This window comes from Callospermophilus lateralis, chromosome 4, assembly GCF_048772815.1.
Source record: "Callospermophilus lateralis isolate mCalLat2 chromosome 4, mCalLat2.hap1, whole genome shotgun sequence".
In the NCBI taxonomy this organism is placed as follows: Eukaryota; Metazoa; Chordata; class Mammalia; order Rodentia; family Sciuridae; genus Callospermophilus; species Callospermophilus lateralis.
Genome location: NC_135308.1, coordinates 34,786,692 through 34,801,336, shown reverse-complemented (window position 1 = coordinate 34,801,336; position 14,645 = coordinate 34,786,692). Strand labels below are relative to the sequence as shown.

The following is a 14,645-nucleotide window of genomic DNA, read 5'->3' as shown; positions in this document are numbered from 1 at the left end:
TTTAATTTTAACCCAACTTCACAGTGAAATAATACCTTAACATTGGATCATGGGATCATGAAGAAGGAGACTATCTCCCTTCCTCTGTGATTGCTCTAAGATTTTGGGAGGAGGTTAGCATTGATTCCAAGTAGGACATAAGTAGACCATAATGGTAATGATAAGAACACCCAGCATGCCTTAGGCTGTGACTGCTCTTGACCTTCCAAAGCACAGTTCTGTCTCTACCTCTGTGCCCAGTCTTGTTCTCCTTCCTCTGCTACCCTCTTCTTCCGTTTTGGATTCCTCAGGAATCATCCCGTGTGGCTTTTGTCTGATTTTTATCGTTATCATCAAAGCAAATGCAATCTTACCTTGAGGAAATACTCTCATCAAACTACTGACCTCAGGACTGGCTTTCTTGGAGTTGGTCAGTACTCTCAGGGAGTGGAGGGCTTGAATGCACTTGAAGACAGTTGAAATTCAGAAAGTACGATAAGCAAAAGAATTTGTTCTTATTTCATTAATATGCATGTGTTGGATGGGATACTCAGGCACTCAAAGGACATTTATGTGAATCCATGGGTATGGGTTTGCCTAACTGGACTTGGGCCAAAGAAACAGAGGCTTCTGATGTGACTGTAGCACAAACTGCCAGCCACCACCTCGTGTGGGTGCTCACGTAGCTGCAGTCCACCGCTAACCATGTCCAAGGAGAATTCACCCACAGGTTGTGCTGGGTCCCTGTTCTTACGCCAATTGTTGAGATGGAGCCTTTCCTAAGAAATCATTATAAAAGTGGCGGAGTGACTCCTCTCTAAAAGAGAAAGCTAAGGTGTTGCTTCTTTGGAGCACGCCCCTCCAAGGAGGAGGACTTGGAATCTCTGTCCTGCGGTACTTCACACGGACAGTTCTGCATCTCTACTGAACCCCAGAGCCATTTGTCCACAGCTGTAAGCATTTCCTAAAGGCAAACCAGATGTGCTGGTACCATTTCCTTGAATGAAAATGAAAGAAACCAAATACCCAGCAGCATGCCGTGTGCAGAAACGATCTGCGTTAACTCGAGGTTAATTGAAAGAAGTAGGGGATGCATCCGGTAGATGAACACAAATGATTCTAGCATTAAAGAACTTAGACAGAGGGTAGAGTTTAAGCTAAGAAAAGGGAGGGGGAAGGAAGTGTTCTCAATTCTTTTTTCTTTTCTTCTTCCTAGCAAGAACCAGTTGAGTCATCTTTGGGGCTTAGTAATGGAGTAAGTGATCTTTCTCCTGAGCTCGCGGTCCTGACTTCAGCTATAAAAAATGAAGTGGATAGTACGGTGAACATCATAGGTAAACCGTTTTGACATCTTATTTTTTATACGCACAAGCAGCCCTCTGAGGTCTAAAATTTGTAAACCAGTGATCTTGAAATAACATCATCAGTAGGAGGAGGTCTTGGAACCATCTCAAAATCCAACTTCCATTCCCCAGATTTCAGGGCTGAAAAGCAAAGGTCTTTAAGGATGAAATAAAGGGACCCAGATGGGTCTGCCCCAGAAAAGAAGGCCCTGAGCAACTTCTAGGAAAACGCTTCTCCCGTGGCTGATGGAGACTGGTTCTTACTCTTTCATTATTTAGTCACATGGATGGGTCTGATTTTTTTTTTTTTTTTAATTTGGGAAACAAGGAGGGGGAAGATGGCCCTTGCACCGTCTCTTAGCAGCTGCTCCTTGGCTCGCTTGCCGCCAAGTGGTGCTCATTTTACAGGTGAAGAAACTGAGGCACAGAGACCTGTTGCCAAAGAGCACAGTGTGATTTTGTAGTACTTCTGAGCACACACCAGACTCAGTACTCTGAGCAGGAAGTGGATGGGGGAACAAGGCAGGCCTAATTCCTGTTTTCATGGAGGGACACAAATAGTAAGCAAGTAAACCCACAGGTAGCTACTGCATTCCCATTTGTAGTATATACCTCATAGGAAGAGAACAAAGAGATGGGAGAGAATAGCCTCCAGTCAGATTTAGATTTGGAGGTGCCAGGAGTGATGTTTCCCTGCAGACTGGTGTGAAGAACAGCATGGGGCATGGGGCAGGCAGGATGCCCACAGTATCTGGGGGAGCAGAAAGAAGCAGTGTGACATAGTGTGGGGAGCACAGTGAGGTCCCCTCAGAGGGGGGGGCGGGAGGTGTCAAGGGGACCTTTGCATGCTCCAGGGAAGGAGGTTGGGGTTTATCTCAAATTTGCTGGAGGATGTTTTCTAAAACAACTTCTTTTTTTTTTTTTTTTTTTTTTTAATAATTTGAAGTTTGACTGAGACTATGAAGTGCCCAGATATTTTACATACTCACATAATGGAAACACCCTCCCTTGGAGGATTTTTAGGGAAGGAGGTGACAAGCCATGAACTCATCTTAGCAGTGTCCGGGTTGAATAAGAACCAGAGAGATCAAACACAGCTTTAAAAGCCAACTTCCTGCCTGGGCACCTTCATTTCTAGATACTCAGTTTGACAGCGACAGGAGGCCACACAGGGTTTGGGGGTTTGGGGAGTAGACTTGCGTATGCAGAGACTGCCTTAAACATTGAGGTCTTTGACAGATGCAGTGTGAGGCAAACAGAAAGCCTGGCCTAATGTGGGTGATGGCCAGAGTCTCATTTGGGTCTTCTTCCTGCCCAGGAGAACGTAAGCCACCCTAAAACTTAAAGCCTCAAATGACTAGTGAATAACGAAATGCAGATATTTAGAAATATATTTACACAAGTGAAGCCCCTGATAGATCTAGTCCACATGGATGGACACTGGAACTAGACAGCAATAAGATGGCTCTGGTGGTTTATTTCAGGGGCTACATCAAAGGCAGGGAGTACATCATGGGCGGAGTCTTGCTTCATGATGTCTTACAGTCAGCAGGTTGATTGACATCTTGTCGGGTCACACCCATCTCAGATGCTGTGTGGGACATGGCAGAGCTTGAGGGGGAAGTTCACCTGCATCAGACGATCAATCCCTGTGGGGGTCCCACGGGATGTTCCCAGTGCCACACTTATCCCCTCGCTAGGCTACGATGTGCAACATAGTCCACACACAGCTCATGACACTGGCCTTTCCCCCAGTGCCAGCACCCAGACTTGACACTGGGGTGGAGGCAGTAAGTCCCACAGTAGGGTTTGAGCCCAGAGGGATCCTGGAGACTAAATATTTTTCTCGCTTCCCAGGGAGGAAGCTCAGGCCCTGTGAGTAAAGCCACTTGCCCACCAGAAGCCCAGCTTTCCTCCCTCCTGGACCCCTTCATTTGATGACCCACCCTTTACCTCCTTCTACCCCTGTGGCTGTGTCTCCCCACCCCTGGTTCTGCACAGCTTGCCTTTCTCAGCAAGATTCCCTGAAAGGTGCATGCTGCCCCTTGAGCCCTTTAGAAACAGGAAGATGTTTGCCCAACTCCAGGCACATTTTCTTAATATTCAGCTTATTTTGAGTGAAATGGTTGGTGTCTGGGGAAGTCCTCCTTTATTTATGAGGTGAGGTCAGCCTCAGATGATATGCCAAAACAAAGCCAGAGTTGTATCAGGGTTTTCTTTACTTTTTAAAACCTTACTATTACATTTATTTTTAGTTGACAGATAATACTTGCAAGTATTTATGGGATACAGGATAATGTTTTGATTTATACATGTACTGTAGAAAGATTCATAAAAGCTAATTAACACATTGGTTACTTCAACCACTTATTCTCTTTTTTTTTGAGGTTTAAAAATGTTTTCAAAAATCTGTTCTTTTAGACATTTTGAAATATACAGAACATTATTATTATTTTTATTTCTTTTTAGATATACATGACAGTGGAGTGTATTTGGACATATTATACATATATGGAATATAACTTATTCTAATTAGGATCCCATTCTTGTGGTTGTACAGAACATTATTATTAACTGTGGTCACTATGCAGTGCATTTGGACACTAAAGCTTATTCTTCCAGTGCACATGGGACCCTGTATTCTGAGATCAAACATCTTCCCTTCTCCTCCCCATCCTAGCCTCCATTCTCCTGTAACCACCTGTCTTCTCTCTGTTCCTACGCGATTGACTTTTTTAGATTCCACATATAAGTGAAATTACACAGTATTTGTCTGGCTTATTTCTCTTGGCATTAATTCCTCCAGATCCACTTTTTAAAAATTATTTTGGTTGAGTGTTCAGGGTGTAAATTCTCTGTAGGTTGTTTTCACCCTGTTTTGTGATTGGTGCGGCCTGGGGCTGTTGTGAGGGGAAAGGGGCTGTACTCTCTCCTGGTACCAAGATAGTGGCCAGTTCTGGTTAGAGACTCACCTACTGGATTAAGTGACTTCCTGGTGTTAATAACAAGTTCATAACAATGAGCAGCAAAATGAGTTTGAGGACATTTTCCTCATTAATTGATGGCCCTTAGGAAGGTATGTAATTATATGTAAGTTGATTCATGAAGTATTTAAAGAGAAGGGTAATTTGCGATCGTTGCTCACTGTGGTACCATCTCAGACAATGAGCACTTAACAGTTCTCTTTCCCCACAGCCTCCCATGTGATTATTAATGAGCCATCTTTGGCATCGTGATTTGTTGTGAGAGAGGAGGAACACGGGGATTTGCATCCCAAGGCCACTCTGGCATTTGAGATATTGTTTCTCTGTCTCTCTTTACCTTGCAAAATGCTCTATTTGAAAATGACAGTTTCTTGCTTTCAGGTCCTGGGTTTCTGAACCCAGACATCATTTCAGTTTTCTGTTCAGGCCCCTAGGTGAAAGCTATAAGGTGTTTTCATCCTACTTTATTGAACTACATTTATAAGATTAAAATCAGAAGCTGAAATGAGTACTTAATATGATAGTATGTATGTTGTCTCAGAGCTCTTTAGGAAAATGGATTGAAAATCAATAACTGAATTCAGTGGAAGGCCAGCCACTAGTACATTTTTCTTTTCTTTTTTTAAATATATATATTTTTAGTTGTTGATGAACCTTTTATTTTATTCATTTATTTATATGTGGTGCTGAGGATCGAACCCAGTGTCTCACACATGTTAGGTAAGCGCTCTACCTTAGCCACAACCCCAGCCCGACTAGTACATTCTTATTCTGGCCAGACTTGGCTGTTTTCCTTTCTATGTGAATAACTGTGTTAAATGTGAAAGGTACTGTTGCCCTGACAAATGAACTCTTGCTTCATTGCTGCAATGTTTTGCTTTTATTCTTGCCACAATGCACCGCAGAAACACACACCCAGGAATTGTCAGAGGGCTGTATCTTGCTCTTGCCGCTCTCTCCATAACAGCTGGATATATTTTCAGAATTAGCCAGCTGTGCACACCAGAGAGGAGTGTGATGTCTCCATACTGAAACTAGTCTCCAAAGGTCCCTTCACTACTGTATGGTTAAGTGCCCAAGCTTAGCACCCAAAGACCTATCCCTGATTTCCCTTTAAGAGGAGGGAAGAAAAAAAGAAAACTCCTTATTTTTTATTTTTAAATTTCTTTAGCATTGAATTTTCTTGTGTGTGTGTGTGTTGACTTCTGGTTTAGGAAATGGAAGAAGCCAGCAACATGTGGAATTGTTCTGACAGTGCGTGCTGGCCTCTTGCCAAGGTTAGCAGTGCTTTTGCTGAGCTGTATGGAAATGCTCTCCAGGCCAGCCTAAGAAGTTTGCAGGTGCAGAGGACATTCCATCTGACTTGCCTGGGCAGTACTTTACAATCCCATTGTGTTGCTTGATAAAAGGTGACCCCACCCTTCCATAAAGCAAAGATCACTGGAAACAAAAGATGCTATTCATCACTCTGAAGTTCATAAAGCAAAACCAGAGTGACTAGACATAACAGCAATTGGGAAGTAATGTATTTTGAATTTTGTCTTAATTTTGGATGCCCAGAGTGCAACTTTGAGTGCACACTCCTGGCAGTTGCTTTCAATTTGACTAACTTTATCTAAAGCAAAGTTTAAGTAGCTTTTTTAGCCCAACCTAGAAACCCAGCTGTCAATAGAGCGGGGGCAGAAGGAGGGGAGAACAGATTCACAATGTAGAGACCCACTTTGGTGTCCCCCATAAAGGCCTCCCAGTTAGAACTCCAGGGTGGCAGCCTTTGGCACCATAATTCATGTGATTTGAGGATGACCAAATGATAATGAGTCCCAGCTCAAGGTGTGATTCCGTCTTTTCCACTTCTATTGTCTCCTGTTGTTGTTCCTGGTACTTAAGGTGTGAAATTGCATCTATAGAATAGGAAGTAGCTTTGGGGTAGTTCTTTAGAAGGAGGACACCCCTCTTAAGAGATCTTCCCTGCTTGTTTTCACAGGGTTAGCAGCTGTGCCCTGGGACTTCCCCTGGGAGGGCCGAGCTATTAGGGATAGGGGCCAGAGACAGAGCATCTACTTTTTATCAGGACCCATGGAAAACTCTTGGCAATATGAAGCTGCAAGTGAAGAGTGAATCAAGACCCCAGTACCCTCTGACACAGAGGGGACAGCATATTTCTTCTTCCATGGTAGAATGGGCCTGGGACAGCCTGGCACACGGATAGGACAGTCTCTGTGTGCTAACTGCGAGCCCTGCTGCTGGAGTTTGGCAACTGTTTTTTCAACCTTACAAAGTTTTAATTTATCAAGGAACCTATTGTCTTTTTTTGAGGGTTTTTTTTTTTGAATATTTTTTATTTTTTGGAAGTAGTTGGAAACAATACCTTTATTTTATTTACTTATTTATTTTTATGTGGTGCTGAGTCCAACCCAGGGCTTCGCATGTGCTAGACGAGTGCCTCTACCCTGAGACACAATCCCAAGCCCCGAGGCTTGATGTTTTTTCTCCTTCTCCCTATTCCTTGCTGTCTCCATATTATTGATAATTCACGGGTCTTTCCTTCTTGTGTTTCTCAAATTCACCTCCTTTCAGTCCTGACAGTTGCTAGTTGTACTGTGGCTCTCACCTGGGCTTGGCTTGCTGTCTCCCTTTCATTCCTTAAACGGAGTGATTTGTAGTACCCTGTCACCACTGCCCCCAAGGCAAAGACCCAAGTTCTCCCCAAGGCTGGCATCACCTGGTCTCTTCCTGTGACTTTTATGCCTATTTTTAAACTTGAATTATTCTGAACAGTGCAACCCACATGTGGCCATTAGGGAAAATGAGGTTGGTGGTGGCTTTCATTAGTGTGGAGCAGCCATTAAGGCTCTGGCGATTCCGTTGCTAAGTGGAGCTGCCACCTGAACATGTCTCATACTCAAATTTTTTCTCCCAGATCGTTGACCCCTGAGATACTGATTCACTCTCTGCTGTTTTTTTTGTTTGTTTGTTTGTTTTGATTTTGGTACCAGGGATTGAATTCAGGGGCACTCGACCACTGAGCCACATCCTCAGCCCTAGTTTGTATTTTAACATAGAGACAGGGTCTCCCAGAGTTGCTTAGTGCCTTGCTGTTGCTGAGGCTAGCTTTGAACTTGTGATTCTCCTTCCTCAGCCTCCCGAGCTGCTGGGATTACGGGTATGCACCGCCATGCCCAGCTTCTGCTGAGTTTTTACTAGGAAGCAGTGTTTGGCCCCTATTGTATAGTAGCAAGTGATGTGTTTTTTCACAGGGTGAAGCTGCCCGCCCCACCAGTCACAGGTGCCTGTGCCTGTCCCTACCTGTTTAGGTGGGGATAGCAGGCAGCCCAGGCAGCCGGGGCAGCGAACCCACACAAGGTCTGACCCCTGTGTCTAAAGTTGCTAACCCTCATCTCTCCCACCATTGCTCTTCAACCAGTAGTGGTTATGTTTTACAAAATATAGATCATGGCTATATTTTATAAAGACAAGAGCACTAGAATAGAAGTTAAAGGACTTGGTTTCTCGTGCTACTTCTGAAGTTTTTTATTTACCGTGAGATCTTGGGCAAATGCCCTAACCTCTCTGACACCCAATTTACATATAAATTGATAATAACACATTTATTATTATTTATAAAATTGAAATAAAGATATATAAACAGAAATTTAAATATATATTTAAACAGAAATAATAATATTGATCCTGTCTACCTTACAGAGATTTAGTGAGGAAGAGAGGAGACATGGATGAATCATTCTCTGGGTAGAAGGTGGTAAATCTGATTATGATGTTATCAAAATCAAATTAAAGTGTGTTTGAGTAGGAAAAGTAGCCTCCATAAGCTGCGTCATCAGGGCTGGTATTAATGGTTCCAACACTCACATTCTCAAGTAAGGTCCAGGGGAAATTTCACCCTGTGGTTGATGCTGATGGTCTGATTTCATAAGCTTTGCTGGCCAGTTTAATTCTCGACTCTGTGGCCACCTGGGTGACCTTGGCAATTTACCTGGCCTCCAGTTTCAGCTTTTTCAAATGTAAAACGATAGGACAAACCTACCTCCAAGGGCCTTTCTGTTTTTAATAGTCTCAGCTTTTAAGCCTGGGAGTGAGCTGCTTTCTCAGGTGGAGCCCTACACTAAGTCAACAATTGTTAATAAAGTAAGAATGACCTTTCAAGCTATCAAACCGGTTCATCAGTAACCAGCCATGAATAATGTTGTTGTAATTCTCAGCAACTAGATTGAGATAAAATTACCCTCCTGTGGCTGAATTTGCATGATATGCTGATCTTACTAAGCTGGAGGGGTTTGGTGGATTTCTAGCTCCTCCAGCCATTAGAGAACTGTTGAAAAGAAATGTCACTGGTGGTTAGGGGCTCCAAGATTCATTAAGGTGAAACTGCAGTTTTTCCCCTCAGAGGGGCTTAGAAAGCTGGAGAGGAGCTCAGGTTGAACTTCATCAATGCTTTGTGTTAGGGAGACCCGTGTCACAGAGGAGTAGAAACTTGGGGGTCAGGTTAAGCTGACCTTGAATCCTGGTTCTGCCACTTCCTGGCTGTCTGACCTTGAATTAGGTCTTTAGTTCTCATGCTGTTATTTCATTATGTCTAAAATGAGGATCATGACTGTGCCTTCCCTGTAGGACTGAGAGATGTGGGGGGGGAGGGCAGATAGGCAGGAGAGGCTAAGGCATGAGCTCAGGAAGCTAGGTTTCCTGTTCATATTTCCAGTCAGGTCACTGACCAGTGCCCAGAGGACGGCCACAGAGAGGGACAGATTAGTGACGGCAGTGGAGCGCATCTAGAGAGAATCTCAAATGTTTTGATTTCCCTGCATGTCCCAGGGGCTTTGTCTCCAGCTGGAAATTTCCTGAAGTGCCCTCAGTGAGGTTGGGATGGAGAGGAGTGCTCATCCCGTACTGAGGCATGCAGCAGCGAATTCCCACGGGGGAAGCGTGGCCTCGGAGATAATGTACTTATAAAAACGGGCTCTCTAGATCTTGGCCCAGAAAACCAAAGCTCACTACTATTCTGTCCTAGTCACCAGCATTCGGGATATTCTCAAAATTCGAGTACAGGCACTGATCTGCTTTTTTCATCTGAGATCATATATGTTAAGTGAAATACAGTGCCCCTGATTCCTTGTGGGGGTACAGTTCTGTATGTTTTGACAGATACACTCAGTTGTGTGACCACCATATTCCAGTCAGAACATTTTTGTCACCCCCAAACATGTCCTCCCCCAGCCCCCCCACAGCAGCATAGCCTGCTGTGTCTTCATTGCTGCATTTAGGTTTAAAAGAGTCCATTGGCTGTGAATCTTGCAACGTTTTAGAAAGCATTCGTTGTCACAGTCCACATTTGCAAGTTGTGAGTTTCTGCACGATCCCATCTCCAGCCTGTGAGCCTCCACCTTCCATTCATGTGTTTTTTTGGGCGGAGATTCGTCACTCCTCCCTGGTGCCACCTGTGAGCATGTGTCCTGACAGGATGCAAAAGTTCTAATGCTGGTTCTCAGCTCTCAGAAGCCATGATTGGGTTGAATAGATATGGTATATACAGCTAAAAAGTTAAGTGAAAACTTACAGAATTAACTAGAAATATGAAACAAAGTCAAGGAACACCACAAGGTCCTGTCATGGTGTGGTTTGGGCTCAGTTCCAAGGACAGAGAGTGAGAGGTGTGCAGAGCAGACACAGGTCTGTAGGTGCCGGAGTGGTCAAGAAGGCTCCAGAAAAGTGGATAACTCCCATTGCTCTACCTCCCACTCTCCCACTGAATTCCTTGAACTGGAAGGAAATACTTCAGCTCCTCAGCTTTCATCGTGTGTTCTCCCCCTTGCCTTCCCCTCCTTCTCCATATCCACTGCCTTAAGCTTTAGCTCACTGGGTGCTGCCCAATCACCTACTAGACTCCTTAGCAACCCTCTTGTCTCTGGGGCTCTCTTGCCGCCCCTCCTGGTACTGGATAACAAGGACCTTGCAAGCAGGTGCTCCATGAGACCTTTGTTGCCTTGGTGCGCTTGACTTTGCATGGTGTCCTCCCTCTTCAAACACACACACACACACACACACACACACACAGTGCTTGCTTGGTTTCTGTCTCCACCCACCAAGTGGGACTGGAAGGACTTTGTTTTCTTTTCCTGCCACTTTATTGACTAGGGAGAAATGGCAAAGGAAACCTTAGGAGAGGTCCTTGTGGGCACTCAGTCGGAGCCTAGTGACCTGCATAATCCATGTCCTCACACTCAAATGGGATAGTCTGAAGGGTGAAAGCAGAATTTGGGAGTCTGCTTGCCGTAAATAGCCTGCTTTCCTCTTTAATTATATCCCTGCCAGGAAAACCTAACAGAATCCCATTTCCCTTCCATTCTGTTTGCTGTGGCTTTGTGAACTCCTATCACATCCTATCACATCCCCAGCCCCTTTCCCAGCCTCTTCAGTGCCTTCTTTCCTTTGTTACAAAACCTATGAATTCCCACTGTACTCTGAAACTTTCCTGAGTAGAAATTAGATAATGTTCTCATCACCCTCAAATTAATTACAACAGGGACTTAAAACAACTCAGCCAATAAGAAACTTTGAGTGACTGAAACAAGAGCCAGTCCCCAGTTCCAGGAGACGGGAATGTGGCTCCTTCCTGCCTAACCTGAATATTCTGTAGTTGCAGAAGTGGGAGGAAAAGGACAGAAACAAAGGCACTGCATAGAATCCAAGCTGTGTGAGTTTGAACAGGACACTCTCCCTCTCTGTGTTGGAGTGTTTTTATCTTTAACAGGATAATGATGGTTTCCCTGTCATTCTCATGGGTTTAAGTGTTTAAAGAACTTACACACATTGTTAGTATAACATCGATTATGGTGGCGAATGCTTTTGAGGACCTTGGGAAAATATTGTTATTACTATGCTATTATCTTCTCCTTTATTAATTGGAGCCAATTTTCAGGGACATTTCGTCTAATCAACTGCCAACAGGAGTATAAGGTCAATTCTCTGTGAAATTAGGACAGGGCGTTTGGGACATTTAAATTAAAAACACAATGGAATATCATTACTTACCTATCAGAATGGCTAAAATAAAAAATAATGACAATGCTAAATGCTGGTAAGGACACAGAGATATTAGATGACTCAGTCACTGCTGGTGAGAATATAAATGTACAGCCACTCTGGGAAACAGTTTGGCCGTTTCTTGTAAAACTCAACATGCAATTCCCACATGAGCTGGCAGTTGCACTCTTGGGCATTTATCCCAGAGAAATGTTCATGCAGAACTTGAATACCAACGTTCATAGAACCCTTATTTGTAATAGCTAAAGACTGGTATCAGCCCAGACATCCTTCAGTGGGTGAATAGTTAAACAGATGAAGTACACCATACCATGGAATACCACTCGGCCAATAAAGAAGAACCAACTATTGACATACACAAGACCTTGGGTGACTCTCCAGGGAATTATGCAGAGTGAAAAATGCCAATCCCAAAGGATTACTGTATGAGTCCATTTATGTAACATCCTTGAAATAACAAAAATATAGAAATGGAACAGATGAATAGCTGCCAGGGGCTAGGGAGAAGACAGTGGACAGGGAGGTCCTGAAGGAAAGTGGGGATGGTAACATGAGAAATACTTTCACGGAACTTGTTAGTATTTTGACTGAAGTAGTAGGTACTTGAAACTACCTATGTGTTAAAAATTGTATAGAACTAAGTATACACACATGCACATGCACACACAGGAGCATAAGTAAAATTTAGGAGATCTCAACAAGATGGTGGACTTTCACCAATGTCAGTATCTGATTGTGATATCAAATTCTAGTTTTTATAAGATGGTATCATTGGAGGAAATAGACTAAAGGGCACACACGATCTCTCTGTATTTTTTCTTTCTTTCTTTCTTTAAACTTAAAAAAAAATTGTTGCTGTTGTAGATGGACAGCATGCCTTTATTTTATTTATTTTTATGTGGGTGCTGAGGATCAAACCCAGTGCCTCACACGTGCTAGGCAAGTGCTCTGCCACTGAGCTACAGCTCCTTAACCTCTCTGTATTATTTCTTACAACTAATGTTAGTTTTTAATTGTTTCAAAATTTAAAATTTAATAAAAAAATATTGAGGCAGTTTCAAAGCTAGCGATGGTCAGAATTCATCTTAGCATTCTGTTTTGGAGATGCAATTAATGTTTGTTAGAATTGGAGAGCCAACTTTTAACATTGTTTTGGTATTTTGGCCGATTGGTCATATTCAGAGAAGGAAGAAGCTGAGAGTATGAATAGAGCCCCCTCTCCCATAACTTTAAAATAACACAATGGGGTGGATTTTCATGGTTTTTCTTTTCATTGAGGTTTGATAACATCTCTCTGGACCAAAGTTCTTAGAAAATAAGTACAGGATATTCCTTGAGCAAAAGCAGAGAGCAGGAAAAGTTCAAAGCGCTATTACATCTGGCCTGGGGTTAGGTCTGGATCCAGCCTGACTGGATTGAGTTTGAAACTCTTGATGATCTAGGTGGGACACCGCCACCTTGCACTGGGAGCCAGGTGATGGTAGGAGGCTTCTCTAGTAATATTAGCCCAGCTCTCAAGTCTGTTCTTCAGCTTCATGGCAGGCGACATGTGGTGACCAGGAATCTGACTCCTGGCTGCCAAGCTGTCTCTATGGGGGAAGATTTTCTTTCTTGTGAGGGCAGGAGACAGTGGTGCATGATGGTTCTCTTTCCTTTGAAGTCGTAGGACAGTCCCATCTGGACAGCACCATCGAGGATCAAGAGATTGTTGCTAATCCGCCAGACATTTGCCAAGTTGTGGAGGTGACCACCGAGAGTGATGAGCAGCCAGTCAGCATGAGTGAGCTGTACCCTCTGCAGATTTCCCCCGTGTCTTCCTACGCAGGTGAGTGGGCAGGAGGGAAAGCTGGGGACTGAAGGGGGAAGAGGGCAGAGCCATCCTTTAGTCCAGCTCCACCCCATCTCCCCACTCAACAGAGCACCTCCCCTCTGTCCTAGGAATTCTTCTTGTTGGAGTTATTTTATTTTCTTGACCAGCATCATCTTGGACACTTTTTTGTTTTCAGCTAGATAACATGTTCACAGCATTCTCTGCATGATTGCCCATGACATGTTCATCCAGGACTAACAAATAAGATTTCTTGGGGGAAGGTGGTTCATCAAAGTTAAATTTTTTGACAGGGTGTTTTAATGGAATCTCAAATTGATTAAGCTAGAACGGGACCTTAGAAATCATCTTTTCCAATTCCTTTATTTTCAGATGCTAAGGGCCCCACACAGCCATTAAGTGTTTGGGCCAGGATTTCAACTCAGTTTTCAGACCTCAAGGTCATTGTTAAAGCCATTCCATTCCACCAGGTTTATCGGTCACTTCCATTGGTTTCTCCCTTTTTTCCTTACCTATTTCGGCTTCCAGCGGGGCCAAACAACGGAACCCATTTCTAATTCCCCACAGAACTGGTCCCATAATTTCAGGAATCTGTCCAGACAGAGTCAGAGGATTAGAAACAGTTTCAGAAAATGATGGCTCCTTTACCAACATGACTTCATCTTGTATTCTTTCCCTAATGATCTCCGTTTAATTTTTTGGAACTCAATTATAATTAGGAAATTTAAATTCTGAGCAGTGTTATTGCTTGCATATATTAAAACTAAAAAGCAGAGGCCCTCTCCTGGGAAACTACAGTTAGCTCTAGGAAATGGTTGGGGATTCTTCCCCGTGTTCTTTGCAGACTGCCAGGGAGAGTGTCTTCCAGCTAGGGTGCCACCCCAGTGACTGGCACAGAAACAGCATGACAATTGAGAGTGGATTCAAATGACTGGTTGTTGTTATATTATCAGACACTAAATTAACCTCATCTTCCATGAGTGCCTATTTTCTTTTTTAACTTATTTTTTAAATTGTGGTAAAATACATATAGCACAAATTTGCTATTTTTCTGGGTATAACTCATTGGCATTAAGTGCATTCATGGTGTTGTGCAACCCTTAACCACCACTGTCTCCATAACTCTTTTCATCTTGTAGAACTGAAACTCTGTACCCATTAAACACTCCCCCTCCACCCAACCCCTGGCAACCACCAATCTACTTTCTGTCTCTATGAATTTGGCTGCTCTAGGTAGCTCTGTGGAATCATATAATATTTGACCTTTGGCAATTGGCTTATTTCACTTAGCCTATGTCCTAAATTGCTTTTGTGTTAGGAACATAGAAGGAATGTGGGAACAAACCTTGGCTAAAGGAAGCTTATGTATAATCTGTCAAATGTGATAAGCTTGTCGTCAGTTATTCATTCATCAAACCTATTTTCAACTCTTCTATGTGCCAGGCCGGTTTT

At 43.4% G+C, this 14,645-nt stretch overlaps 1 protein-coding gene across 6 annotated transcripts in view; it reads left to right on the top strand.

Annotated features, from left to right (window-relative positions):
- Nucleotides 1-14,645, top strand: part of Irf2 (interferon regulatory factor 2) — an 86,064-nt gene that overhangs the window by 62,600 nt on the left and 8,819 nt on the right. For all 6 annotated transcript variants that reach the window (XM_076852387.1, XM_076852389.1, XM_076852385.1 and 3 more), the window contains exons 6-7: nt 1,196-1,313; nt 13,026-13,190. In XM_076852387.1, coding sequence (XP_076708502.1) covers nt 1,196-1,313; nt 13,026-13,190 — 283 coding nt within the window. The remainder of the gene's footprint in view (nt 1-1,195; nt 1,314-13,025; nt 13,191-14,645) is intronic.